Source organism: Phyllobates terribilis, unplaced genomic scaffold (assembly GCF_046119375.1).
Source record: "Phyllobates terribilis strain yellow unplaced genomic scaffold, ASM4611937v1 Scaffold_370__1_contigs__length_1879735, whole genome shotgun sequence".
In the NCBI taxonomy this organism is placed as follows: domain Eukaryota; kingdom Metazoa; phylum Chordata; class Amphibia; order Anura; family Dendrobatidae; genus Phyllobates; species Phyllobates terribilis.
Window position 1 is genome coordinate 134,995 of NW_027363130.1, and position 15,944 is coordinate 150,938.

The 15,944-nt window shown below is 43.3% G+C and overlaps 1 protein-coding gene across 1 annotated transcript in view; it reads right to left on the bottom strand.

Moving 5' to 3' along the window:
- The window catches only part of LOC141223152 (uncharacterized), a 30,080-nt gene extending 21,221 nt beyond the window's left edge, over positions 1–8,859 (bottom strand). The window contains exons 1-2 of the mRNA XM_073666778.1: positions 8,757–8,859; positions 2,758–4,631 (exon numbers count right to left, since the gene is read on the bottom strand). Coding sequence (XP_073522879.1) covers positions 2,758–4,631; positions 8,757–8,823 — 1,941 coding nt within the window. The 5' untranslated portion in view covers positions 8,824–8,859. The remainder of the gene's footprint in view (positions 1–2,757; positions 4,632–8,756) is intronic.
- Between the last annotated feature and the right edge of the window lie 7,085 nt (positions 8,860–15,944).

Here is a 15,944-nt window from a genome sequence, read left to right on the forward strand (position 1 = left end):
GGGCCCAGTAACCGAGGACCTTCCCACCCTGATAATATCCGCTCACAGCTGTCTGCTTTACCTTTGCTGGTTATCAAAAATAGGTAGGACTCCACATCTCTTTTTAATTTATTAGCTAAACACAAGTACAGTAAACTCCACACACAGGGCAGTAATTATATATCTCACGGATATCGATCATCTATCTCGATCTTTGTACATCTAACACCTAAATATCTGTCATTTCTATTCTGCGCTCTCTTCCGGCACGTGTCACACAGACGTGTGTGCGGATGTCACACTTTATGTCATCTGTGTGCAGGACGTACTGACGTCCGAGCTGCCGGCAAAAAACGGACATGTCCGGTCCGTGTGAACATGTGCGCAGCCTATAGATTATAATGGGTGTACGTGTGTGTCTCCGGTACGTGTGAAGGGGGCCTAAAGGGTATGAGCACTTTTAGTATGAATTACCAGTAGGGGGCGTGACCACTTAAAGTGCCTAGGGCAGCATGAATGCCAGATACGGCCCTGAGCACAGCCCTAATAAAGTCATTAGAGCTGCAGATAAAGGGGGCTCGATCACAGCTCTGGATAGTGGGTTGTATGAGCCGGAGGTTATGAACATGGATGACGATACTAATATATGCCGCACTCTAGATGGAGATCCTACTAATTCATACAATACCCCCTTACATTGTCTTTTGGAGGAGGGTTTGGTATCGGCTGTACTTAATGCCAAACAAATAGAACGATTAAAGGAAAATCACCCACAATGTCCAATATTTCATACATTACCGAAAACCCACAAAGAAGGAAACATCCATCAGTCTAGAGATACATTCAATACTGGCTGCAGAGAAGATTCCTATAATATAGTGAATATTACCAGAAAACATTTACCTATGTTATACACCGACAAGGATCCAGCAACAAGAAAGACAACTGACACGTGGAGGACAAACACCAAAGGTTTCATTGAATGTGGGAGAAATAAATGTGGTTTGTGCAAGTCTGTGCACAAAGCAAAAATGTCTGCATCTACTAACCATAATAAACCCTATAATATCCGACATCTCATTAGTTGTAGTTCCACACGTCATTGACACCATACAATGTGAAGCTTGTCTGCTGCAATATGTGGGGGGCACGGTCAGACCCTTACGTCACCGCATTGGGGGACACGTTAGGGACGTTCTTGGCCCCACAACACGTAATACATCTGCAGCATCACAACATCTCATACAACACAATAGGGATTAATCACTTTACAGTTGTGGGTATTGAATATGTCACCAGACCAGCTAAGGGGGAGATTGGTATAAAAAGTACACCCCCGAGAAGCCTTGTGGATTCTGGAATTGGACTCCAGATTCCCCAGTGATATGAATCTTCCTTCAGACCTTGTATCCATTTACTGAATTGTGTTTTTTCCTCTTTTATAGTAATTATACATAATATACACATTATAGATGCAGACACTTCATTCTTCTATTGCACGGATGCTTTTTGTTGTGGACATATGATCGTCCATAGGGGTAATGTAGACATACTTGCACACGTCCATTTGGGGCTGGGGGTCTCCGCTGTGCATTAGACCCTATGATGTGTAGAAGAAGCCGGTTACTGGTTATTTATTATGTCATGAAGAAGAACTGAACACAAATACCAGGTAGAAACGCAGAGATGTTTTGCTCCTATCTGTTTTTTAATGTTTCTATGATTTTAATTTGATTTGTTCAATAAAAGTTTTTGGTTTTATTCACACTGGAAAACAAGTGCTGGATTATCAGTAACTTTCTTTGTCCCGTCCATTCCTTCCCAACTGTGATTTTTCATCCAAGCATTGAGAGATGAGCTGAAAGCAGACATATTTTTCTATAGAGGAATGGCAGACATGGGTGTTGTCCACATAGAAAGCCTCTCCTAAATCCCATACACAAAAAAGCCGCCCTACAATCTGCCAGGACACATGCGGAAACATATGAAGACTCCTGGGACTTTATACTCTGGAGTGATGAGACCAAGATAAAGGTTTTTTTGGAACTGATGGCTTCAAAACTGTATGACATTGAAGAGGTGAGGAATACAATGAGAATGCATGGTGTCTACAGTGAGACCTGGTGGTGGCCGTGTCCTTATGTGCGGCTGCATGAGGAGCTACATTTCATTGATGGTATCTTGAATTCACAGATGTTCTGTTCTATAGTGACAGAAAAGATGCTGCCATCACTCTGTTCCCTTGGTAGGCCACTGTTACATTTCTGAAGAACAGGGTGACAGTGATTCAGTGGCCAAGTGTCTCCTGATCTGAACCCAACCAAACACCTATGGGGAATTCTGAAGAGACAAGTTGTCATCGCTCCATCCAGCATCCAGGCTCTAAGAGCTCGTTATCGAAAAAGAGAATAAAGATAGATGTAGTATTGTCACTAACTTGTTCATTCCAGGCCTAGAAAACTTGATGCCGTCCTTTAAAATTATGGAGGCCATACAAAATAATAGATGTAGTAGCTTTTTATGTGGGGTGTACTCATTTTTGCATCAACTAATTTGAGTAAAACTGAAGATTTTGTAATGAGAGTTATATTATTAACCTTACTTTCATGTTTTGATTACAAAAAAATGTTCTATGAAACTTAGTGTTGGCAAAATTGTAGAAATTGATCTTGTGTTCAGTGAGCTATTAAATAAAATCTTACTCATCAAAGGGGGTGTACTCATTTATGCTGAACAATGTTTATTAAACTTTATAAAACACAGTGAACATAATTACACTTTCTTTCCCGTATGACTTCTCTCATGTTTTACAAGGTGTGATTTATGTATAAAAGATTTCCCACATTCTGAACATGAATACGGCTTCTCTCCTGTGTGAATTCTTTGATGTGTAACAAGCTCTGATTTATAACTAAAACACTTCCCACATTCTGAACATGAATATGGCTTCTTTCCAGTATGAATGCTCTGATGTCTACTAAGATGCCCTTTAGCTGTGAAGGTCTTCCCACATAGTGAACACAAAAATGGTTTCTCTCCTGTGTGAATTCTCTGATGTGTTATAAGACTCCCTTTATTTGAGAAGGACTTCTCACATTCCGAACATGAAAATGTTTTTTCTCCTGTATGATTTCTTTGATGTGTAAAAAGATTCCCTTTATTTGTGAAGGACTTCTCACATAGTGAACATGAAAATGTTTTTTCTCCTGTGTGATTTCTCTGATGTCTAATAAGACTCCATTTATTTGCAAAGCATTTCCCACATTCTGAACATGAATATGGCTTCTCTCCTGTGTGAAGTCGCTGATGTTGAATAAGACTCCTTTTATCTGTAAAGGATTTCCCACATTCTGAACATGAATATGGCTTCTCTCCTGTGTGAATTTTCTGATGTGTAATAAGATTCCCTTTAAATGTAAAGCATTTCCCACATTCTGAACAGGAAAATGGCTTCTCTCCTGTGTGAATTTTCTGATGTGTAATAAGACTCCCTTTAAATGTAAAGCATTTCCCACATTCTGAACATGAATATGGCTTTTCTCCTGTGTGAGTTCTCTGATGTAGAACAAGCTGTGATTTATCTGGAAAGCACCTTCCACATTGTAAACATGAAAAAGGTTTTTCCCCTGTGTGAATTCTTTGATGTTTACCAAGGTCTGATTTACTTCTACAACATTTCCCACATTCTGAACATAAATATGGCTTCTCTCCTGTGTGAATTCTCTGATGTATAATAAGATCCCCTTTACCTGTGAAGGACTTTCCACATTCTGAACATGAATACGGCTTTTCTCCTGTGTGAATTCTCTGATGTTTAACAAGTTGTGATTTCTTTGTAAAGCACCTTCCACATTGTAAACATGAATACGGCTTTTCCCCTGTGTGAATTCTTTGATGTTTAACAAGGTCTGATTTATTTTTACAACATTTCCCACATTCCGAACATGAAAATGGCTTCTCTCCTGTATGAATTCTCTGATGTGTAATAAGATTCCCTTTATGTTTGAAGGACTTCCCACATTCCGAACATGAAAAAGGTTTTTCTCCTGTGTGAATTCTTTGATGTTTAACCAGCTCTGATTTACTTCTACAACATTTCCCACATTCCGAACAAGAAAATGGCTTCTCTCCTGTGTGAATTCTCTGATGTATAATAAAAGTCCCTTTACCTGTGAAGGACTTTCCACATTCTGAACATGAATACGGCTTCTCTCCTGTATGAATTCTCTGATGTGTAACAAGCTCTGATTTACTTCCAAAACATTTCCCACATTCCGAACAAGAAAATGGCTTCTCTCCTGTGTGAATTCTCTCATGTATAACAAATTGTGATTTATATGTAAAGCATTTCCCACATTCTGAACAGGAGTATGGCTTTTTACCTTTGTGTTTTCTGTGTGTTAAGAAATCTGAGCTTTTTGTAAATTGCTTGTCACACTGAAATCTTGAATCCACTTTGTCCCCTGGACTTTTGGTAATAATGCGAGATTGCTCAGGAGATGATTCCTCATGATTAGGAGGATTATAAGAAAGTGAAGTGCTGTGAAGTCCAGGAGGTGCAGGAAGGGTGATGAGGTTTTCTCTATTAGAGTGTTTCCTGATATCTTCTTTTTTACAATTTAGTGATGAACCGTTATTCTCACAAGGATTTCCTGTAAGGAGGAAAGATAGATTAGATGTGAGTTTTTTCTTCAACACAAAAGAGATTTCTGAATGTATTTTCTGGATCTCACAATGAAGACCCTCGTCAGTGAAAGTACCGGGAATAAGGAGGACAACTACATGCCATAACATTAACACAATGACGGGTAAAGTGAATGACACTTATAAACTGGTGACATTGGCACAAGTCAGGGGCGGCAGAGATTAGACAGCAAATAGTTCTTTAAGTGGTAATTACTGATGACAGGTTCCCTTAATGTACCTCCGGTGCCATTTCACTCTCTCAAGCTTCATATCTCGGCGTTAGTACAGAAAAGTGTCCACGCAGTTAAAAAAGATGTCCACTACTAAATGCCCCCAATGTAATTAACCCGTTGAGAGAAGATTTTTTCTAATTACCTAGCTTTGTCTTTATTGCCTGTGAGCGGCGCTATCGCTGGCCACTCACCGGCATCACGCGACCCCCGGCTGCAGCCGGCTCTTGCTTCCCCTGATGTCACGTCAAGTGAGGCGTGACTCGGTGATGCGATCCCCGCGGTGGATGCCGGGCTGTGGGTGGGGTTTCCCCACGCGTCACACCCAGCATCCACCGCGCACTTTCCCAATGAATACAAGGTAATTGTGATTCACAAAATGTTATACAATTGAAAGGGGAAGAAAAAAAAAATTACATTTTTCCACTATAATGTTATTTTAGCCCCAGATCTTACATTTTCACAAGGTAAAATGGGTAAAAATGATCACATAATTTTACACAATTTCTGCTGAACGGGGCAATACCCCATATGTGTCTGTACTGTACTGCTTAGCCACATGGCGAGACTCGGGAGGGAAGGAGCGCTATTTGACTCTTGGAGAACAAACTTTAGTAGAACAGTTTGCAGACTCCATATACAGAGCCCCTAAGTGGCAGAAGAGCAGAATCCCCCCTCAAGTGACACCAGTTTGGAAATTACACCCCTATGGAGATGTATCTACAGGTGTAGTGATGAATTTGACTCCATGGGTGCTTTCCAGAAACAAGCAGTAATGGATGTTGTGAAGTGAAAATGCAAATATTCCCTTATAGTGGCCAGTACATTGTAGTGTCCGGTACATTGCAGTGCCCTTACGTTGTAGCGCCCAGTACATGATTCCCAGCTAGTGCTTTCTGGAGAAATAAATTGTCTCTCCCCGCTACAGTAATGCCAAACATGTGGATGGTAACTGCACACGGTGGGGCTCAGGAGGAGGGGGCATTTGGATTTGGGAGCGCAGATGTCACTGGATTTCTTTAAGTGGGAGCCAAGTCACTTTTCCAGAGCCTTTGTGCTACCAGTGATATGGACACCCCCTATATTACTGTTTACAGATGATGAACCTGAGTGGGGACTTGTTTTTTGTGGGTTGAGTAGAAGCTCTTAATGGTGGCATTTTGGGGTACAGAACATTTTGGATCATATTTATCCTGTGCTGTACGCTGAACACTTACAGTGGGTACGGGAAGTATTCAGACCCCTTTACATTTTTCACTCTTTGTTTCATTGCAGCCATTTGGTAAATTCTAAAAAGTTCATTTATTTTTCTCATTAAAGTACACTCTACACCCCATCTTGACTGAAAAAAGCAGAAATGCAGACAATTTTGCAAATTTATTAAAAAAGAAAAACTGAAATATCACATGGTCATAAGTATTCAGACCCTTTGCTCAGACACTCATATTTAAGTCACATGCTGTCCATTTCCTTGTGATCCTCCTTGAGATGGTTCTACTCCTTCATTGGAGTCCAGCTGTGTTTAATGAAACTCATAGGACTTGATTTGGAAAGGCGCACACCTGTCTATATAAGACGTCACCGCTCACAGTGCATGTGAGACCAAATGAGAATCATGAGCTCAAAGGAACTGCCCAAGGAGCTCAGAGACAGAATTGTGGCAAGGCACAGATCTGGCCAAGGTTACAAAAGAATTTCTGCATTACTCAAGGTTCCTAAGAGCACAGTGGCCATCATAATCCTTAAATGGAAGAAGTTTGTGACCACCAGAAGTCTACCTAGACCTAGCCGTCCAGCCAAACTGAGCAATCGTGGGAGAAGAGCCTTGGTAGGAGAGGTAAAGAAAAACCCCAAGATCACTGTGGCTGAGCTCCAGCGATTCAGTAGGCAGATGGGAGAAAGCTCACAAAAGTCAACGATCACTGCAGCCTTCCACCAGTCGGGCCTTTATCGCAGAGTGGCCAGATGGAAGCCTCTCCTCAGTGCAAGACATACGAAAGCCCGCATAGAGTTTGCTTAAAAACACATGAAGGACTCACAGACTATGAGAAATAAGATTCTCTGGTCTGATGAGACGAAGATAGAAGTTTTTGGTGATAATTCTAAGCGGTATGTGTGGAGAAAACCTGGCACTGCTCCTGACATGCCCAATACAATCCCTACAGTGAAACATGGTGGTGGTAGCATCATGCTATGGGGGTATTTTTCAGCTGTAGGGACAGGATGACTGGTTGCAATTGAAGGAAACATGAATGCAGCCAAGTACAGAGATATCCTGGATGAAAACCTCTTCCAGAGTGCTCTGGACCTCAGACTTGGCTGAAGGTTCACCTTCCAACAAGACAATGACCCTAAGCACACAGCTAAAATAACAAAGGAGTGGCTTCAGAACAACTCTGTGACCATTCTTGACTGGCCCAGCCAGAGCCCTGACCTAAACCCAATTGAGCATCTCTGGAGAGACCTGAAAATGGCTGTCCACCAACGTTCACCATCCAACCTGATGGAACTGGAGAGGATCTGCAAGGAAGAATGGCAGAGGATCCCCAAATCCAGGGGTGAAAACCTTGTTGCATCATTCCCAAGAAGACTCATGGCTGTACTAGCTCAAAAGGGGCTTCTACTCAATACTGAGCAAAGGGTCTGAATACTTATGACCATGTGATATTTCAGTTTTTCTTTTTTAATAAATTTGCAAAAATGTCTACATTTCTGTTTTTTTCAGTCAAGATGGGAACAGAGTGTACTATAATGAGAAAAAAAATGAACTTTTTAGAACTTACCGAATAGCTGCAATAAAACAAAGAGTGAAAAATTTAAAGAGGTCTGAATACTTTCCGTACCCACTGTACATCGGGGTTTCCATCTAAATCTACAAAATACATGATTCAGATGACACCCCCGAGGGATCCATTGAGAATAATGAGGCAGCAGAGTTACACCGGACTCCGTCTAGCCTCTGGTCGACTGTGCTTTTATGCACGCTGAAAAAGATGGACATCACTGGATCATAGGCCAGACGGCGTCCACAGCGCCTCATTATACGGAATCTTCCCCCGGGGTTCTGTCCGAATCGCAAGCTCAGTCATTTATATGGCAGCATGAGACTTGTGTAAGAATAATACGAAAATAAAAGATGGAAGTAATATTAAAAAACACAATTAGAAAAATTAAAAATGTGCTTATTAAATCATTAAGAAGAGGTGTGAATGCGGCCCAGTTATTCATCGGTGCGCAACCGGACTCTGTACAGGAGCAGCCGCGCCATCACCGGACGCTTCTGCTGTGATGTGGACGGCGGATAAAGCTTCACTGCACCGGAGACTTCATACAATATCACACACCGGTCATCGTCAGGCGCCGCTAATCATAGTCACATGCCAATCATCATCATCATACGCCGCTAATCATAGTCACATGCCAATCATCATCATCACACGCCGCTAATCATAGTCACATGCCAATCATCATCACACGCCGCTAATCATAGTCACATGCCAATCATCATCGTCATACGCCAGTCATCATCATCACACGCCACTAATCATAGTCACATGCCAATCATCATCGTCATACGCCAGTCATCATCATCACACGCCGCTAATCATAGTCACATGCCAGTCATCATCATGATACGCCAGTCATCATCATCACACGCCGCTAATCATAGTCACATGCCAATCATCATCGTCATACGCCAGTCATCATCACACGTCACTAATGATAGTCACAAGCCAATCATCATCGTCATACGCCAGTCATCATCATCACACGCCGCTAATCATAGTCACATGCCAATCATCATCATCATCACACGCCGATCATCACCATCACCATCATACGCCGGTCATTATTACACACCTGTGGAAACATCTAGAGGAATCTCCTCCTTCACGTCACTCACACACGGCTGATCCCCCCTCGTCATCACTTCTTCTTCTGTCTCGTCCTTCACTTTATTCTTAGTCGGATCTTCCTCCTGATATATCAGATGTAACAATCAGCACAATACAAGAAACCACCAAAATCTGTGACATCTATGACCTCGATCAGAAATGTCCCCCCATATACAGATCCGGTACAGGGCTCAGCACCGTCTACCTGATGACTCTCCGGGATGTTGTGATTCTCCTCTGGACAGTCCTGGGGATACAGAGGACGGGGACATCTCTCTGGTGGATTTCTTTCCATGAGTCCATCTGTAGGAAACACATAGTGACAGAATACAGTGACATGTAAAAGTTTGGGCTCCAATGGTCAAAATTACTGTTATTGTGAACAGTTAAGTTGAAGATGAAATAATCTCTAAACGGCCTAAAGTTACAGATGACATTTCCTTTGTATTTTAGGCAAAACAATAAATAATAAACTATATATATTTTCATCTTTTACATTTAAAAAAAAATTCAATAAGGGAAAATGGGCAAATGCAAAAGTTTTGGCACCCGGCAAGGTTAGCACCTAGTAGCGCCCCCTTCTGAAAGTATCACAGCTTGTAAATGCTTTTTGTAGCCAGACAATAGTCTTTCAGTTCTTGTTTGAGGGATTTTCATTCATTCTTCTTTGGAGAATTCTTCCAGTTCCGTGAGATTCTTTTGTCGTCTTGCATCGTCTGCTATTTTGAGGTCTAGCCACAGATTTTCAATGATATTCAAATCAGGGGACTATGAGGGCCATTGTAAAACCTTCAGCTTGCGCCTTTTGACGTGTGTTTAGTATCATCATCATTTGCCATCCTCTTTTCACCTCCAGCTTTTTTGCAGATGGTGTTATGTTTGCATCAAGAATTTGCTGAAATTTAATGGAATCCATTCTTCCCTCTACCCGTCCCCTGTGCCATTGGCTGCAACACAACCCCAAAGCATGATTGATCCACCACCATGCTTGATGGTTGGCGAGATGTTCTTTTCCTAAAATTCTGTGCCCTTTTTACTCCACACAACTTTGATCATTGCTCTATTTTAACCTCATCGGTCCACAAGACTTGCTTCCAAAATGCATCAGACCTTCTTAGATGTACTTTTGCATACTTCTGACGCTGAATTTCATGGTGAGGTCGCAGGAGACGTTTTCTTCTGATGACTCTTCCATGAAGGCCATATTTGTGCAGGTGTCTCTGAAGAGTACAACAATGTACCACAACTCCAGAGTCTGCTAAATCTTTCTGAAGGTCTTTTGCAGTCAGGCGGGGGTTCTGATTTGCCTCTCTAGCAATCTTACTGAAAATTTGCTTGGTCTTCCAGACCTTATCTTGACCTCCACTGTTTCTATTAACTGACATTTTTTTATTACATTTTGAACTGAGGAAAGGGCAACTTGAAAACGCTTTGCTCATAGCCTTCTCCTGCTTTGTGGGCCTCCACCATTTTCAGAGTGCTAGACAGCGGATTAGAAGAAGCCATGGCTGCTGTTTATTTGGCACATTGTTAGAGTAGGCTGGGTTTTTATAAAGCTGGCCTTTCCTAACGATGATAGTGAACGAGCCCTTACCCTAACAGGCGAAGTAAAGTCTGAATCATTGGTCAAAGTTATCTGAGCACACAAATGTCCAAGGGTAATACAAAGGAAATGTGTCATCTTTAACTTTAGGTCTTTTAGAGATCATTTCATCTTCAACTTGCTTATCTGGTCACAATAACAGTAATTCTGACCAGGGGTGCCCAAACTTTTACATGCCACTGTAGATTGTATCATGTGATCATGAGATGATGGGAGTAGTAGTAGATGGCCACAGAGCCAACATGACAGTCTCCCCTCCTCACCCTGCTGATCGGCCCATATTGCGGTCGCCTCTTGTGCTCCATGTATAACCTCAACCTTAATATCAATCAGATCTTCATCCTAAAAAGAACAATGTAACATGAGCTCAAATCCCATCACGTCATGGTCAGATGTTGTGGGGACTTCAGTGTCATCTACCTGATGATCCTCCGGGATGTTGTGATTCTCCTCTGGACAGTCCTGGGGATACAGAGGACGGGGACATCTCTCCGGTGGATTTCTCCTCCTGGATCCATCTGTGGAGACACAGAGACTGAATACATGACCTGCCGTGTATCTGTCTATATATGAGACTCGTCTCTCAGAACCGGTAATTCTATATTTATGTATCAGGGACTAAATTACATTGTTGTGGTCCTCACCACCGGTACCGAGGTCCCAGCACATTGTGGGCCTCAAGTATGAAGTGATAATCAGCAAGGCCAAAACCTAATGCTCTGCAGAGAGGATGAGGACCCTGAGGAGAGGGACAGAGAAGACCCTCGTCAGTCAGATGGAGGAGCCGTACTAAAAAACACAACTTCTCCAAGTTCCGTCTCCAGGGATGTAACCACAGAGGAGCTGGAGAAAGCTCCACATTTCTATCCATTGGTTTCTTCTCTCCTAATTCACTGTATGGAGATTGGGGGAAGGACGGTGACCATTTACCAGTGATTGCATTTTGAGAGCTCATGATGTCACCATGAGGACACGGCCTCCCTCCTGGACAGGATCCTCTGGGATCACTAAGAGGAGAGAACCTGATCTATTAAAAGACGAGTTACCGCATTTTTCTTCTTCTTTAAATAGAGATAAATCTCCACATCCGCCTCGGTATAAACACTAAAATAGGCAGCAAGTTCTGCGTTTGACTCTAAAGGAGGAAAAAAGGGCACATGTACGGCTGACGGATGAAGTCTCCGCACCCGGAAGGACGGTGTTGTGGGGAGCACCCGGTACGCAGCGGTTAGTACCTATCAATGTGTAGAAAGGACAACTAGAGAGCCGGCACCGGGGTCATGGGCGCTTACTGATGCACACGGGGAGCCAAGGAGAGATTGTCTGGTCAGACTCCACAGAAAAGCTCCATAATACATATTCTTCTGAACAAACATCCCTTTAAAGGGAGACTTACACTTATTACCACCAGACCAGGATCTCAGATTGAAGTCCCCATTAATTTTGCTTTGTCTCCCAAAATTAGAACAAATGTTTTTGTATAAAATATATATATTTATTTATTTACACACACACATACATTATTTTGCCAAATAATAAAATATATACATACAGTACAGACCAAAAGTTTGGACACACCTTCTCATTTAAAGATTTTTCTGTATTTTCATGACTATGAGAATTGTACATTCACACTGAAGGCATCAAAACTATGAATTACCACATGTGGAATTATATACTTAACAAAAAAAGTGTGAAACAACCGAAAATATGTCTTATATTCTTGGTTCTTCAAAGTAGCCACCTTTTGCTTTGATGACTGCTTTGCACACTCTTGGCACTCTCTTGATGAGCTTCAAGAGGTAGTCACCGGAAATGGTCTTCCAACAATCTTGAAGGAGTTCCTAGAGATGCTTAGCACTTGTTGGCCCTTTTGCCTTCACTCTGCGGTCCAGCTCACCCCAAACCATCTCCTTTGGGTTCAGGTCTGGTGACTGGAGGCCAGGTCATCTGGCGTAGCCCCCCCATCACTCTCCTTCTTGGTCAAATAGCCCTTACACAGCCTGGAGGTGTGTTTGGGGTCATTGTCCTGTTGAAAAATAAATGCTGGTCCAACTAAACGCAAACCGGGTGGAATAGCATGCCGCTGCAAGATGCTGTGGTAGCCATGCTGGTTCAGTATGCCTTTAATTTTGAATAAATTCCCAACAGTGTCACCAGCAAAGCCCCCCCACACCATCACACCTCCTCCTCCATGCTTCACGGTGGGAACCAGGCATGTAGAGTCCATCCGTTCACCTTTTCTGCGTCACACAAAGACACGGTAGTTGGAACCAAAGATCTCAAATTTGGACTCATCAGACCAAAGCACAGATTTCCACTGGTCTAATGTCCATTCCTTGTGTTCTTTAGCCCTAACAAGTCTCTTCTGCTTGTTGCCTGTCCTTAGCAGTGGTTTCCTAGCAGCTATTTTACCATGAAGGTCTGCTGCACAAAGTCTACTCTTAACAGTTGTTGTAGAGATGTGTCTGCTGCTAGAACTCTGTGTGGCATTGACCTGGTCTCTAATCTGAGCTGCTGTTAACCTGCGATTTCTGAGGCTGTTGACTCGGATAAACTTATGCTCAGAAGCAGAGGTGACTCTTGGTCTTCCTTTCCTGGGGCAGTCCTCATGTGAGCCAATTTCTTTGTAGCGATAGATGGTTTTTGCAACTGCACTTGGGGACACTTTCAAAGTTTGCCCAATTTTTCGCACTGACTGACCTTCATTTCTTAAAGTAATGATGGCCAGCTAACAGTCTATTCAGTAGGACTATCAGCTGTGTATCCACCAGACTTCTTCACAACAAAACTGATGGTCCCAACCCCATTTATAAGGCAAGAAATCCCACTTATTAACCCTGACAGGGCACACCTGTGAAGTGAAAACCATTTCCGGTGACTACCTCTTGAAGCTCATCAAGAGAATGCCAAGAGTGTACAAACCAGTCATCAAAGCAAAAGGTGGCTACTTTGAAGAACCTAGAATATAAGACATATTTTCAGTTGTTTCACACTTTTTTGTTAAGTATATAATTCCACATGTGTTAATTCATAGTTTTGATGCCTTCAGTGTGAATGTACAATTTTCAAAGTCATGAAAATACAGAAAAATCTTTAAATGAGAAGGTGTGTCCAAACTTTTGGTCTGTACTGTATATATATATATTTATTATTTGGCAGTTTCACGTCAGGATTTATCTCACACGGTAAACGCCAAAAGAAAAAAAACACATCAAAAACACCTCCCCAAAACTGCAATGAAAAAACAACGATCAAAAAAGTCACCAACAAAAAGGTCAGCGGCCATTCAAGAAGAGAAGCCCTCACACAGCTTCGATAACGGAAGATAAAGTGATGGGTGTCAGGAACAGTTCTGAATATTTAACCCATAAAATATATTCTAAAAAATAAACCCGACAAGTTTGGAATTGCTGTAACTGTACTGACCTGGAAAATGGCAGCGACGTCGTTCTTACCGCCCAATAAATGCTGAGAAACAAAACCCAAAAAGCCGGACGCCCGACCACGACTGATGACGACATTCAGCCGGCACCGATTCAGAGGGACGGACGAGCGACAGCGGATTAGGGGGAAAATCATCAGTAAGTTAACCCCGACTCTGCTGAGTAAAGATCAGACTCCGGTCCCGAAAGAAATCATAGGAGAGAAGGGACAGAAGCGCTGGGACATCTGCAGACAAAATGTGACCGATGCTCTAAGGAAGGTGAAAGATTCTGAAAGAAGCCGCCGAAGACGAAGACTCAAGACTGATGAAGACGACAGCGGAGAAACCGCGACTCACAGATCAGAAGAGAAGAATCAGGGAATGAAAGCTGTGAGAAAATGTAGAGAAAACCAGAGCAAGTCTGGAGAAAACTCATCTATTATAGGAGGAGGCCGAGAGACGTCATCACATCCCCCGGAGCCAACAAGAGTCTCCTCTCACCTGGTGATGTCAGAGGCCGGAGCTCCTCCATCATCACCTCCTGGTACCGATCCTGGTGTCCTTCTAGATACTCCCACTCCTCCATGGAGAGATAGACAGCGACGTCCTGACACCTTATAGGAACCTGACAACAACGACACCGTCATCACCCAGAATCCTCCAGTGCTGTCCTGTATAATGTCCCAGCAGTCACCTCTCCAGACATCACCCAGAATCCTCCGGCGCTGTCCTGTATAATGTCCCAGCAGTCACCTCACCATTCATCACCCAGAATCCTCCAGTGCTGTCCTGTATAATGTCCCAGCAGTCACCTCTCCGGTCGTCACCCAGAATCCTCCAGTGCTGTCCTGTATAATGTCCCAGCAGTCACCTCTCCGGACATCACCCAGAATCCTCCAGCGCTGTCCTGTATAATGTCCCAGCAGTCACCTCACCATTCATCACCCAGAATCCTCCAGTGCTGTCCTGTATAATGTCCCAGCAGTCACCTCTCCTATCATCACCCGGAATCCTTCAGTGCCGTCCTGTATAATGTCCCAGCAGTCACCTCTCCGCTCATCACCCAGAATCCTCCAGTGCTGTCCTGTATAATGTCCCAGCAGTCACCTCTCCGCTCATCACCCAGAATCCTCCAGTGCTGTCCTGTATAATGTCCCAGCAGTCACCTCTCCGCTCAGCAGCTCAATCATCTTGTTGCTGAGCTCTAGGATCTTCCTCTTCCTCTCATGTATCGGGGGGTGCAGGGGAGGCTCTGTGATGGGGCCCGGGCTCCGCCCTCCTGACTCCTGGAGATGGATGATGGGAGTCACTCCCTCCCCCGGTGTCTTCCTCGCTATTGTGTAATCCTGTGTATGGAGAGAGACACTTAGGGAGAAGAATTCCTTCCCGACTCCAGATCTGACAATCAGTAGAAATCCCGGGATCAATAACCGTCTCCAGTAATCTGGGGCCATAACCTGGAATATTATTACACTCAGGACAGACATCCAGGCCCCTCTACAGCTCTTATAGGGAATCCCCATGACAACTCCTCCTGGCAGAGAGCTGCACACAATCACTGCTCTTACAGTAAAGAATCCTTCTCTTCCTCTTCTGGATTTCCTCTTCCCGATGTCGGACTTGTTACATAACACAATAAAGCTGATAGAAATGTAGAGGAGTTACCTCTCCGCTCAGCAGGGAGATGATCTGCAGGGTGAAGTGTAATAATCTTCTGGTGGTCTCGTCCTCGTCCATTCTCGGGGGGTCATTCAGGAGAAGGAGGGATGAACACTGGATCAGCTGGAGGGATCTCGTCCTGCCGGCGTCTTTACAATAAAAGGAGAAGATGAAAACAGAGGACAACTTCATATGCGATACATTCCTGGTAATCGTTGCTGACACCCATGAAATGTAAAGCGCACCTGTCAGCAGGATTGTGCTCAGTAAACTACATACACTGTCAGGAGGGCGACATTACACTGATTAATATGACACCTTGGTTGATGAAATCCGTCTTGTGGTTCTTGTGTAATCTTTACTTTCAGTTTGGAGATAATGATATGCTCGTGCTCCGGGGCAGCCTATGGGGGGCGCTCTATCTGGGTTTCTGCTTCCATATTCATCTGTATGCTCTTATGACA